The sequence below is a fragment of the Glycine soja genome, chromosome 15 (assembly GCF_004193775.1).
Source record: "Glycine soja cultivar W05 chromosome 15, ASM419377v2, whole genome shotgun sequence".
Classification (NCBI taxonomy): domain Eukaryota; kingdom Viridiplantae; phylum Streptophyta; class Magnoliopsida; order Fabales; family Fabaceae; genus Glycine; species Glycine soja.
In genome coordinates, this window is record NC_041016.1 from 2836179 (window position 1) to 2849251 (window position 13073).

Here is a 13073-nt window from a genome sequence, read left to right on the forward strand (position 1 = left end):
CAAGGTGAAGAAAGGAAGGAAGATGCATTTTCTCTGTTTTCTCTCTCTATCTCTCGCTCTCGTCTATTCTCTCTAGGGAGGTTACTTGGGCCTCGAATACCAAGCATAACAATATATATCTCACATGCTATCAAACTATAAGAAAATCTTTTAATCAATTACAATAAACTTTAACCTTATGATATATATATACCACCATTTTCAGGTTCACAATCACCACTACCACTATTATCAGTACGTTCCTGCCCAACCTCTGCAAAATCAATGTAATTGTCATTTAAGATATTTATGTAAGAAAGGAGACATGAAAAAGTACAAAAAAATTATAAACTATTTTCTTTTTTCCATAACCATTACCATAAAAGCAAACGACTCACCCTAAAAAAAATGGTCAAAACACTAGGGAAAAGCTTTGCATGCAGGGTATTCATGCTTCTTTTAGAAATTAACCCACGCACATAAATCTCAAAAGACAAAATTACAGAATTCATTTTCCTTTTCTATGCTTAATCAAAAAGCACTTTAATTATATTGAGCAAACACAAAAAACAACTTAATGAGTAATTGAAGGATGAAAAAGATTGGGTTTTGTTTGTGGTGACCATAAAGATGGACTCCACCTAACTAAAATTAAACAAGTTGTTCATTATCATTGAAGACGAGAAGTAAAGAAATTACCTTGATGACGGAAATGTTATGTGATTCTTTATCTTCACTCATTTTCGGACAGAATTGGAAGATGGAGACAAGTAAAGTGAGGGAAGAAGAAGTAGTGTCGTACATGACTCATTTTTTGTGCACAACAAAGATAATGTATACATAATGTAAATCTGTGTTATTTAAGATAATGTTAAACTAGTAATTAAAATATTCAAAATAATGTAAAATATAACACTAATATATAACAATTATTGCTTTCCAAATATATTATGTTAAAGTATTTATATCACATAAAGATATATTTATTAGTTTAAATTAATGCAAAAATTATCGTTCGTTAGAGTAATTAATTTTAGTTTCTTTTATTACAAAAAATATAATTGGTATTCGTGTTTATTTTTTGTTAGAAATTTTGTCTATATTTATTCATTTTGGCTCATTGGCTTCAAATCAAGATTGACTTTTTATTATGTTATATCATCATTGTTTGTTGTTTTATCATTTGTTTGGATGCCTTTCTTAATCTTTATCTCAATTAATGTTTATTTGAAGAATATCGATCTTAGTTACTTTCAAATTGTTTATGAAAATTAAATGTTTAATTCTCTTCAATTGATAATGTTATTTCTTGTCTATCTTATGCATTAGTCATTGATCTTTGTTAATTTTGCATTTTCAGTTACCAATGTCATTAATGTTTTGCTTAGATTAAGAGTTAATAGAGATGAAACAAATAGAAAAGCAAAAAATGAAGAAGAATTATATAGTGAAAAGGATATGTTGTTTATATAGATACAAATAAATTATAAAAAATATAGATACAAATAAGAAGAAAAGAAGAAATTTTTTATCTACTTGGTTGGATAATGGAAAAGAGAACAAGAAGAAATAATAAATATCAAAAAAATTATATTAATGAAAAAATTAAATGTAACTTACAAATATGAAGTTTTTATCATATTATTTTATAATATAATTTTTATTTATTTTTTGTTATAAAAGTATTTTTTAAAAATATTTAAATTACTAAAAAAATGAAACATCACTTATATATTCCTTCCTATTTTATGGCTTATGACGAGTAATTATTTTCATATTTAGGTCCTACAAATTTACCTCCTTGGACCTTAATTTCCACCCAGACCATGGAAAATGATTTCATGCGTATATGTTTTGTTGTGATGAGAATTGAACTTACTGTGCGACTAATGAAGCAATGAGATATAGCTTCTTCTGCATTATTTTTCTTGGCAAAAATGATTTGATAGGCAAGCATGCCTATTTTATGCACGATCAAACACACGCTTCATCCAAACATGAAAATTATGTATGATTATTATGATATACATTATTATTGTTGTACAACCAAAACGTAATCCAATATAAACACAAATTAGTGAAAGAAAAATTTAAAATAATAATAATTTTATCATCTTAAAATTTTTAAAATGTGATTATGTTATGTAAGAAAAATAAACAAATCTATAAATAATACAAATGTTAGGAATAAATTAAATTTTTTTATTTGAGAGATGTCTTTTCAATTGAAAAAAAAAACAAAAATATATAACCCTTCGAATCAATTGAGTTGTCAAATGATCACTTTCAGGGATCATATATGTATAAATGATTCAACAAATGACATAGATTAGTTGGATATGTTTTTGAGGTCAAAGACTCAACCTGATTGATCTAATAATTATGATTTGACCTATAATTTATAACGTTAATTAAAAGATAAAATAATTTAAAAAATAAATTATGTGATGAAAATTTAAATATACAACTATATTATAAAAAGAATATTATAGTTTGTTTTAGATATTAATGCTAGTTTGTTTTAGATATTAATGTCTAAATATTTTTTTTTATAATTATGATATTTATATGAAATAATCTTCATCATATAATGATTAATATTATCGGTATAACTTATTTTATTTTTTGAAGGCGTGTTATTTATTTTATAGAATTTAAATAAATATGCTTTTATCCCTTAATTTAGATTTTTTCCTCTAAATTTAAATTTAGATTGTTTTATTCCTTAATTTCGAAAAAATATTGTTTTAATTTAATATGACAATTTGGACGAGGAAAGTTACAGGAAATTGGGGGTGTTGTAGTAGTGGAAAGATCAAGAAGAAGCGGATATTGACACGTGGGCGTTGTGTTTAAAATCGGATGCAAACCTATTTATATTCCTCACTTTATTCACTCTTTTCTCGTCCGTCTCTTCTGTTTCTCTCTCTTCGCCGTTGGTTTCACTCAGCTCTGACTCTCATCCTAAACCCTAGCCTCGCAATTTTCCATGATTCCTCTCGATCTCTTCCACTGAAATCTCTCTCAAATCGATCGTATAAGGAGAATTATCTGAGACACTCGCGATGGCGGCTTCCACCACCAGCCAGGTCTACATCGATGTAATCGAGGATGTCATGGTCAAGGTCCGAGACGAGTTCGTCAACAACGGTGGTCCTGGAGAGGAAGTTCTCAAGGAGCTTCAAGCTGTAAATTATCTTCCCTGCCTCTGCTTTTCTCATTGGTCCATGATTTTCCTTTTATTACGCGAATGAAGAAATTAATGGGATTATTAGATGCTTATACTTCTAATTTGAAACGTGTTTTGATATAGTTTGGGGGAATTTGTTTCCTTCTCAGCTGGCTGGTTGATTTAGGGTTTGGATCCGATCAATTGTTTTGTTCATCGTTTATCTTTTGTTGGTAATTTGTTTAGATGTGGGAATCGAAGATGATGCAAGCTGGCGCTGTGCTCGGTCCCATAGAAAGGTCCAGTGCCGCTAAGGCAACTCCTGGCGGTCCAATTACTCCGGTTCATGATCTCAACGTGCCGTATGAGGGTACCGAGGAGTATGAGACTCCTACAGCTGATATGCTTTTTCCCCCTGTAAGTTTTGACGCACACCGTACTTATAAGTTCGACAAGTGATGTCTCCTTTTCTTGAGTTGTTGATATGGGTTTTTGATGTGCAGACGCCATTGCAAACTCCAATTCAAACCCCTTTACCGGGAACTGGGGATAACTCAACGTATAACATTCCTACTGGAGCAAATGACTACCCCTCTTCCGGAAATGATACAGGAGGAAATGCTGATGGAAAAGGAGCAAGACCTGCTCCATATATGGTAAATTTCATTTTGCTAGACGATCCCATTTTATATCAAAGTATTTTTCAATTTACCACGTCAAATTGCCTATTTTCATTTGTTTCCATAGTTATCAATCTCAAATAGCAGCATGCAGCGGCCAACCTAGGAATTTTTTAAATTCTAGGGGGGGTGCTAACTTTAACCCTTAAAAACACCCAAAGTGATGCTGTTTGGAAGGCAAAAATAGGTTTTCAAAAGGTCTACGGGTGGGTTTTTGGACCCAATTGCGGTTGTTATTTGAAAATGCACTGATATTCAAACTTTGTTGTGGCCGCCCATGGTTGCTCTGCACTGCTATAGTGTGCTATTGTTAACTATGTTTAAGTTTCTCAAATGCCATTATCAGTTTATGCAATTGATTTAATCATTAAAAACACCCAAAACGGTGCTGCTTGGAAGGCAAAAATAGGTTTTCAAAAGGTCGACAGGTGCTTTTTTGGACACAATTGTGGCTCTTATTTGAAAATGCACTGCTATTCACACTTTGTAGTGTGGCCCATGGTTGCTCTATAGTGTGCTATTGATAACTATGTTTAAGTTTCTCAAATGCCATTATTGGTTCATGCAATTGATCTATTCTACCGTGGCCAAACTCTTTTGTTTAAATTATTTGATAACCATGTTTAAGTGTACATTGATATTGTCTTTATAATCTTCTACAGCAACCTTCTTCTCCTTGGATGAACCAAAGGCCTCCACTTGATGTCAATGTTGGTGAGTTTCATTTAAAGGATAAAGTGTTTAATCAAATCGCTTTGCAGTAATGTAATGATGGTGTGGAACTGTAGCTTATGTGGAAGGGAGGGATGAGGCAGACAAAGGAACTTCTAATCAACCTCTGACACAGGTAAGCAAGTCAGTTAGGTCTGATAGAAGAATGGTTTCTCTGTCTTCAAAATTTGAAGAGACCTCATCATGGTAGAGTTATTTTATAAAGCCAGCAAACATTGTTACTGTTGTTTTGCAAAACATTTTTTATCAGACCTCATCATGTTATTGATGCTTTGAAAAAATCCAGGACTTCTTCACGAGGACGTCAGGGAAGCGAAAACGCAATGATTTGACTTCTCAATATAATGTTGGTGGATATATACCTCAGCAAGATGGAGCTGGGGATGCTGCACATGGAGTTTTTGAAATTGAGGTATTTTTTTACCCCTTATTAGTCAGCATCATATATATCTCCAGGATGTCTGCATATCTTTTGTAAGTAGTGCAGTAATGATGTTAGTAGACTAATTTCTTTTTTTTTTTTATCGTTGTTGTCTTCTTTGTAAATGACTCTGATTTTTTACTGAATGGGAGCAAGGATAATAACTTCCCTTTCTTGTCCTTTTTTGGGATTGTGGTTGACACAAGTTGGGACATGTGGGATGGTGAAAACAACTCTTGCCATCCCATCGCTTGAAAGTGTATTCTGCTGTTATAGGTACTTTCCTTTTCTCTGCTTTTCTCAAATGGGGGTTGCCATGGGTTGGGACAAGATGGGGGCATGAGGGATGGAAGATGAAGGGGACAAGATGGTACATGGGGGTTGGTAAAAGCTAGTCTTGCCATCCCAGCCTAGAAAGTGTACTGTGCTGTTGGGAGGTGCTTTCTTTCCTCTCCTTTTCTCAAATGGGGGTTGCCATGGGTTGGGGCGAGATGGGGGCATGTGGGATGGCAGATGGAGGGGGCAAGTCTTGCCATATATCTATCTTCATTGCATCTGTAATTTTTGAAAAATTGGTGTATATAATGCGGAAATCTCTTTAAGTTTTTTCAAACATATTGCTGGACCATGGCAGTTTACCATGAACACAAATGAATAATGATTTCTTCAACAACCACATAAAACTATGAGGCTTACTTGCCAGAGTTTTACACCAAAATGAAAGAAAAACTGCCACCCATAATTTTCGGGGTTAGCTGTATCCTGTATGAATGTTTTAATACTAGGTCAAATCCTTCAGATGACATGGCTTTTTAGTTTTGTTCAATTCTACCTAAAGATTGATTTTCCACACTGAGGCCATATATTTCTCCTTGCTCTTTTTTCCTGCTTTGTTTATTTTTAAACACTCTTCTCTCATGGTTAATTTTATCTTCCTCTTTTTCTCTATGTATTTCCTTGCTTGTATCTATTGCTCATGCATTAGACTACGAGTATTTGATTAAGATCAGTTGATAAATCATCCTTTTTCTTTGCCAGGGCCTTCAATTGTGGCTATAAATGATTTTCAACACATTGAGTTTAGCATATTTCTTTAAAGATATTCTTGCAGCCTGTATCAGTCTGGCTTGTAAAGGAAATTTGCCTAAGTAATAGTTTCTAAAGATAGTTAAGTAGTTTCTTTTTCTTGTTGGAAAACCATTCATGAGTGTTTTTCTTGGAATTTGATATCTTATTTTCACTCTTCTGTTGTAGATTTATAGTTTTGGGGGCATTTGATTGTGACACCAATTATTCAGCTCTTCAATAACATAGGTTCTGATTCAGTATAATTGTACTGATATTATAGGTTGAGTGAACTTAGTTACTGCCGGTCCATCTGGGAGCTGCTTGACAATGTGAACCATTATCTAGTATTTGCCAACTTTAGAAATCTGATAAAAAAAACCATCCACTCAAATTTGTATTTTTCAGATTTCTGAAAGTAATAAACATTCACTGTCACTGTGTCACAATGATCTGCAGCATGGACATTTTACTCGATTTATTGAGAAGTTTAAATTGCTAGCTTCTTTCCCATCCCACTCTTGTACTGAATATACATTGTTCTGTTAGCTTTTTACAGAGCACATGCACGCCTAATTTCCATCTGTTAATTCATTGACTTGCTTGGTTAATGGAAAAAGTTTATTCAGTTACTAAACTCTTGGAGATCAATCTTTCAGGTAAGTGGAGGGGGCATCTCCATTAATTCACATCACACTATTTCCAAAGAAAAAATGTCAGCAGATTTGGAGAGGTCGACTTCTAGAATTCCTCAACTTGATGGACCAATTCCATATGATGATGATGTGCTCTCTACTCCAAATGTGAGTAGTGACATTTGGCCCTTCCTTCCTGCACTCTTACGAGCTTTTGTAACTAAACACATTTGTTCTTTCCCTCTACCCAGGGTTGCATTTACTTTATCTACTTATTCTAGTTTCCTGTCATCCCTTATAATTTTGTGAAAAACGCATACCACCCCCCTCTTAGTTCTTGGTAGTTGGTACACTTTGGCTTTCAAATTTGCCAATTAATAACCACATTCAATGTTGAAGATTTCAATAGAACTTTATATGTATTTAACTAGTTCTCATTCATAATTTGAGTTATTCTTTTGTCACAAAACTATAAAAAGAAATGGATAATTTAGGTATATCTGTTCAGAAGTAGATCTTTTTGGTAAGTTCAGTATTGAGAAAAATCATAGTTTTAAGTATTCCCATTTATATATGGGTGTCTGTTTAATTTAGTGTGAGTATGAGCTTCATCTTCCCTGGTTTATCATTGATAAAACAGAATGACCGTAACTGTAAAAGGAACTATATAACTCTAAAAGGAATTTAAGGGATTGAAACAAGTTTTCAATTAAGTGGTTGCATTTTGAATTCAAGATGGATACTGTAATATACTGACATTTATATAATTTGGAACCTGAATAAGTTGCTTGTTTAACAATGGGATAGCTTTGTTATATCCAAACTTGATGCGACTTCTCGTATTCCTTAACTCCAATTGACTGGATGGTCTAACATTTAGCCAAAAAGAGAAGAAAATTGGACTGTAAAATTCTAGTTAACTATGGTGTTGCTAGTTTTTTAGTTTAAATTGCATTATGCTCCATTTGACACTTCCCCCACCATGTTTTGCATCCCATCATCTTACTGGGTTTATTTCATCTTGTGGCAGATATACAATTATGGAGAAGTGTTCAGTGAAGACTACAACATTTCTAATACACCAGCTCCTCCTGGTAAATTGAGAATGTGAATATATTAATTATATTTTGAAGATTTTTGGTGGCTTATTATATATTTTATCCATCACAATTGCTGAATCTTCTTTCTTTATTAATTATTAGAAGTACCAGCAAGCACCCCTGCTCTCTTGGCTCAGAATGAAGTAGGTAATGATTTTGATGATGATGATGATGATGAACCTCCATTAAATGAAGAGGATGATGATGATTTAGATGACATGGAACAAGGAGACGATCAAAATACACATCATCTTGTTTTGGCCCAGTTTGATAAGGTAACAACCTTCCTCCACTTTCTGTGAACTCGATGTCAAGTGATATAGTAATATGATGTAGGTCGTGGTTCAGGGTTGGATAAATATCGTGGCTCTAATGGGGTTGTCTTGCTACAAATTCAGGTGGCACGTACCAAGAGCAGGTGGAAATGCACATTAAAGGATGGCATCATGCACATAAATAATAAGGACATTCTCTTCAATAAGGTTTGTTACTCTTGAAGGAGAACAAATGTGATATTTTCTCCTCTTTTTTTTATTCATTCTATCAAATTGTCATGATGGATGATGTTATACATCTCTGCAGGCGACAGGAGAGTTTGAATTCTGATTTTTGTTGGAGCTGGTGCTTTCGTCAAACATGATTCGGAGGTGTCATTGAGTGTTTCATGATCTTTTTTTGATTATAATATTATTAGGTGAAAGATTGATGAAGAGAGAAATATTTTTACCCTTTGGAGACTATTTTGATGTTGGCCTCTTGTACATAGAGAATGAGCAATTTTTGGCCTTTAACTGGTGGTTAGAGACTCGGGCATTTTCTTTAAGCCGACCATTTGTCAAGTATGTGGTTTCTTTAGTTCTGTATACTTGGACATTTTGGTGAATTTAAGAATCCCTTGTATGATAATGATAGGCTTGTTAGGCCTCGCGTAACTTTTGGACACTAAAAACAGGGTGATAATGTTTGCGTGCTGGACTCTTGAAGTTCGAGGGATATTCACATCTGAAACTTTGACGTTAATACACCGATTTTAGGGTGACAATTTTAAGATTCAAAAATATGTTTTTCTACAACGTTCTCATGTATATGCTCTTCTGGATTAATAACCGATTTTAGGAACTGGTTTTCTTTGTATAAGAAGGATGTTGTGTGCTTGTGACCGTATATCATGTCGGTTTCCTAATTGAGAATGATAACCCTATTGTCTATCGACTGCCATTAATTTGACCATTGTCCATTGGGATAAGCAAGTTCGTCCTACTGAAATGTATGTTTCTACTATGATTCACTAGTTCATCTTATTTTATATAAATAACAGAAATCACAACTGGATTTGTTGATAAATGTTACTAATATATTTCATTTTTTTACGGGGTGAATTTTTTTCTTCAAATTTTACTAAACTGTTTATTCATTAAGGTACGTGAGTTGTGTAAATCTATTTGTATCAGTTTTTTATTTCTATAAATAAAGCTGTTATTTTGTCCTTTATTTTTCAATAAGTTCCACATAAGTTTATTTAATTAATAAGATTGTATTTGACAATGTCCTGTTAACAAACAATAACAAATTAACAACACTCTTAACAGTAGCATAATGTATTTTTTAAGTCTTGATCACTTGTTTTTGTCTGTTACTATTTCAATACTAGAAAAATCTGTTTTATTTCAATACTAATTTCAGTTGGCTTGGCAGTGACTATGTTAAATGGTCAGGATCTGTTTAAAACATGATTTGCAGGATTCTTGGTATCTAATTTAGTGGGCCATTTTTTATCAAAGAAATATTGGAAGACTATTTCTTCCACTGAACAATGATTTTTTAAAAAAATAAAAAATAATAGCCGTGTATAGTCAATCAAACTTGTACGGTCAAGATTCACATAATTTAGATGGCAGTGGATTTAAAAGAACAAAAACAATTTTTCAATGTTTCTGCTCAGGCCAGCTCAGGAGGTGCTTACACAATAATTTGTGATAAAAGAGATTGGAAAAAAGAAGAAGAAAAATTGTAGAATAAAAATGAGTGATATGATATAGGAAGAGAAAATAAGTCTTGTGAAAAACTATTTTGAGAATCAATAGGTTAAACCCTTCGACATTGCAATGCATGCAGTTTTGGGTTTATTTTTTTTTTACTGGAATAGATGACTGTTGAAAATAATTTAAGTATTATTAAGTTCTACTAAAGTAATCTCACATTAGAATATATAAGTGAGGGACAATCCTCACCTCTTAAGCTAGTTTTCGGGGTTGAGTTAGGTCTCTCACATTATACACTCTAAGATGGTATCAGAGCCAGTTCTGATCCTGTGTCCACACTTCCGCTAGTCCTTATGGTGACAAACACCCACCATTTGTTGTTCACATCCTGAGTCCAGGAAATGTTTGGCGAGAGGGGGTGTGTTGGAAATAATCAAGTCCCACCTCGGCTAAAAGTAATCCCACATTAGAATATATAATTGAGAGACAATCCTTACTTATGAGCTAGCTTTTGAAATTGAGTTAGGCCTCTCACGTTACACACTCTAAAATTACAAAATAATAAAATACTTCTTACCGAACTTAACACTAACTGCATTTAGAATTAAATGGAACTGTATCAACATTTGAATTGAAAGAATGCATCTGCAATTGAACCTTTAATAATTCTAAACAACATTGTAATTATTTCCCTAAAGGCGAAGAAGTGCACTGCAGGAGTTACCTTCCTCCTGCAGAAACCCCCCACACCACAACACAAGACAACAAACACCCTTCCTTTAATTATAGCTAGTGATGAGGTGAATTAATTTCACTGGGCATGGTTCATAAATACGCATTGCTTTTGGAAGAAACTACACAAAGTAGATGGCTCGGGAAATGAAGCAATAGCTGGATGTTCCCAGCCTCTGGTTGGAGTACTTTTACCCTCATTCTTACCATTATTCCCATTCTTCTCTGATGTTCGAACTTGAATAGTGATATCTGCATAAATTGGCTGTGGAGAAAGAACGAGTGGAGATAACAATGGTATTGCCCTTGAAGCCTCCCCAAAAGGGTTTGAAGGACGATCAATGAGAACCTTATCAATGTCAAGAGAAGCCGGTGCATGTTTCTGTAACCTTGTAGGGCATCCTCCCCCTCTATTCCTCCTCCTCTTTATGATCATGATGTTCGCTTTGTCTACCATTTCCATATCAATATTTGAGCTCTATATAATATATGTGTTCTTCCCTCTTAGCTTGTTGGGTAGAAAATTAAGAGAAGACAATGATAATGTGGAATGAGTGTCATGTTTTGATGATGCTTTAAAAACGAATTGGGGGGAGAAGACGAGAAGACAGAGAGAGAGGGTGGTGAACTTGACTTTTTTCCTTCCTTAGCGGTCATCATCGCCTGAAACGTAACTAAACAACTAAATGATACTACGTTTGGATGGCTTGTAGCTGTTGTAGGACCACATGTCCCTTTTTTCCCTCGTTCAAACCTTTTGTTTTTTAGTTTCTCCTTCAATGTTTGTTTTCTTCTCATGTCCCTGGAAATATGGGAATGCGTGCGTGTGCGTGTCATGCATATCCATCTCTCTACTCTTTTAGTCGTATAGCTCCTTGTTCTGTTCTTGACTATCCATATTTAGAATCATTACAGCCATTGTTAATAGTTGTAAACGTTTTCGGGTAACTGTTGCTGCTAATAAAATTTAGCTGTCCTACTAAGCTAAATCAAAACATTTTCGCCTGTGTACATGCATTTGTGCACATGTGTGATTATGATTAAATTTATTTCTTTTAGATTTATCTTGGAATTCATATGATACATAGAAATGAAAAATTAGACATAAACTACATTTGTATGAAAAACTTATCTTTAAATTGTTCACCCTAAATTTTAAGGGATGCTATATTCTTTCTTATAGTAACTCTTTTACCTTTTCTTAAATATAAATTTACTTGCCTTAAAAAAAGTTATAATTAATAACATCTTATTAAAATAATCAATGACTTGAAATAATGGATTGGATTATAGGTGGTAATACAAATGATCATTGTGGTTATGCTTGAATTGAGAAACTTAACTTATAACAAACACCTGCTCATAGAAAATATGAGAGAATCTGTGCTACTTCAAAAGTCTTATGATTTATAAGTGAAAAAGTTGAACACCATATAAGTGAAAAGAAGAGACATAAACTTGAGCTTTAAGGTTTTAAGTTAAAGTGTGGTGTCAGATTTTCTTACATGGTTGATTGTTCATGACTCAATGGTATAAATCTCCTCGATATTTACTTTCCTCAATTCCTCAACATTATCCTTGTTGACTTAGATTCAAATGCTATTATTGCCTTTTTATTCTTATTATCAAAGTTTTGGATTCTTGATTTTCGTATTTTTCTTTATATTTTTAATTTTAGGGGAGCTTTTTGCATCAGATAACCTTTTCCTCCTTTAGTCACTTTTGTGGCTAATGACTATTTGCTTCACTATAAGTCCTTGAAGTGGCAACTTCAAATATATATATATATATATATATATATATATATATATATATATATATATATATATATACCCTGCGATCCTGTTGTAGTAATAGCCTTCGGTGAGTCTTGTCACCTTGTGTATATCTTTCAGTTAGCGATGACTCAATTATAAATTATTCATTAACAAAGTTTTACAGACTGGTTATCGAACACGTAAACTATTACCAATGAAAAATGTCTGTTTCATCTTCACAATATTCTTTTGAGAGATATTTTCAAAACATGAAGACATGATTTGTTTCATTTCTTTTCATAACTCCGCGCAAAAATTGAAAATGGAATTGAAGAGACTTATCCTGTTTTGTTTAAACTTAAATATTCCAAATGATTATAATATTTCACACTAGTTATAAACACAACTACACAAGAATAAATAATATATCTAGTTTGTAAGTTTTTTACATTGTCATTTAATAACAACCTATTATATAATATTTATTTTAAAAGTCACATGAAAAATTATTTCCGATTATTTGTTAGTGTAAAAGCTTTTTAGTTACTTACTTATTAAACTAAAAACTCAATTTGAAAAAAATGTATGTTCTTATGTGAATAAACAAAAACTGAAATAAGGTGATTGTTCATAAAATAAGCACCAATTAAAATGATAGTCTTCATGGATAAATGCAAATGTGTCATGTATAAGGGTATTCGACAACAAGATACATTCAAACTCATAATATGATGGACTTAGAGACTTTTATTTTTTTGCGGTACAAAGAAACTTAAGAGACTTTAGAAATATATGTAAATTCATTTGTTTTTATTTTTGAG

At 32.8% G+C, this 13073-nt stretch overlaps 2 protein-coding genes across 3 annotated transcripts; one reads left to right on the top strand and one right to left on the bottom strand.

Annotated features, from left to right (window-relative positions):
- Window positions 1-2866: 2866 nt before the first annotated feature.
- Window positions 2867-8851, top strand: LOC114388572 (transcription initiation factor IIA subunit 1-like). Of its 2 annotated transcripts, none has more exons than XM_028349122.1 (11): window positions 2867-3167; window positions 3395-3565; window positions 3652-3804; window positions 4491-4542; window positions 4617-4675; window positions 4847-4972; window positions 6706-6849; window positions 7712-7775; window positions 7884-8056; window positions 8130-8263; window positions 8364-8851. In XM_028349122.1, the coding sequence occupies exons 1-10, from the start codon at window positions 3045-3047 to the stop codon at window positions 8214-8216; spliced, it is 1152 nt and encodes a 383-aa protein (XP_028204923.1). In that variant the 5' UTR covers window positions 2867-3044; the 3' UTR covers window positions 8217-8263; window positions 8364-8851. The 2 variants fall into 2 exon arrangements, with proteins under 2 accessions (XP_028204923.1, XP_028204922.1); XM_028349121.1 differs by having other exon boundaries at window positions 8180-8263.
- Window positions 8852-10455: 1604 nt separating this feature from the next.
- LOC114388055 lies at window positions 10456-10952 on the bottom strand. Its single transcript, XM_028348390.1, has 2 exons — window positions 10599-10952; window positions 10456-10494 (listed from the first exon to the last, which is right to left on the bottom strand). The coding sequence occupies exons 1-2, from the start codon at window positions 10950-10952 to the stop codon at window positions 10456-10458; spliced, it is 393 nt and encodes a 130-aa protein (XP_028204191.1).
- Between the last annotated feature and the right edge of the window lie 2121 nt (window positions 10953-13073).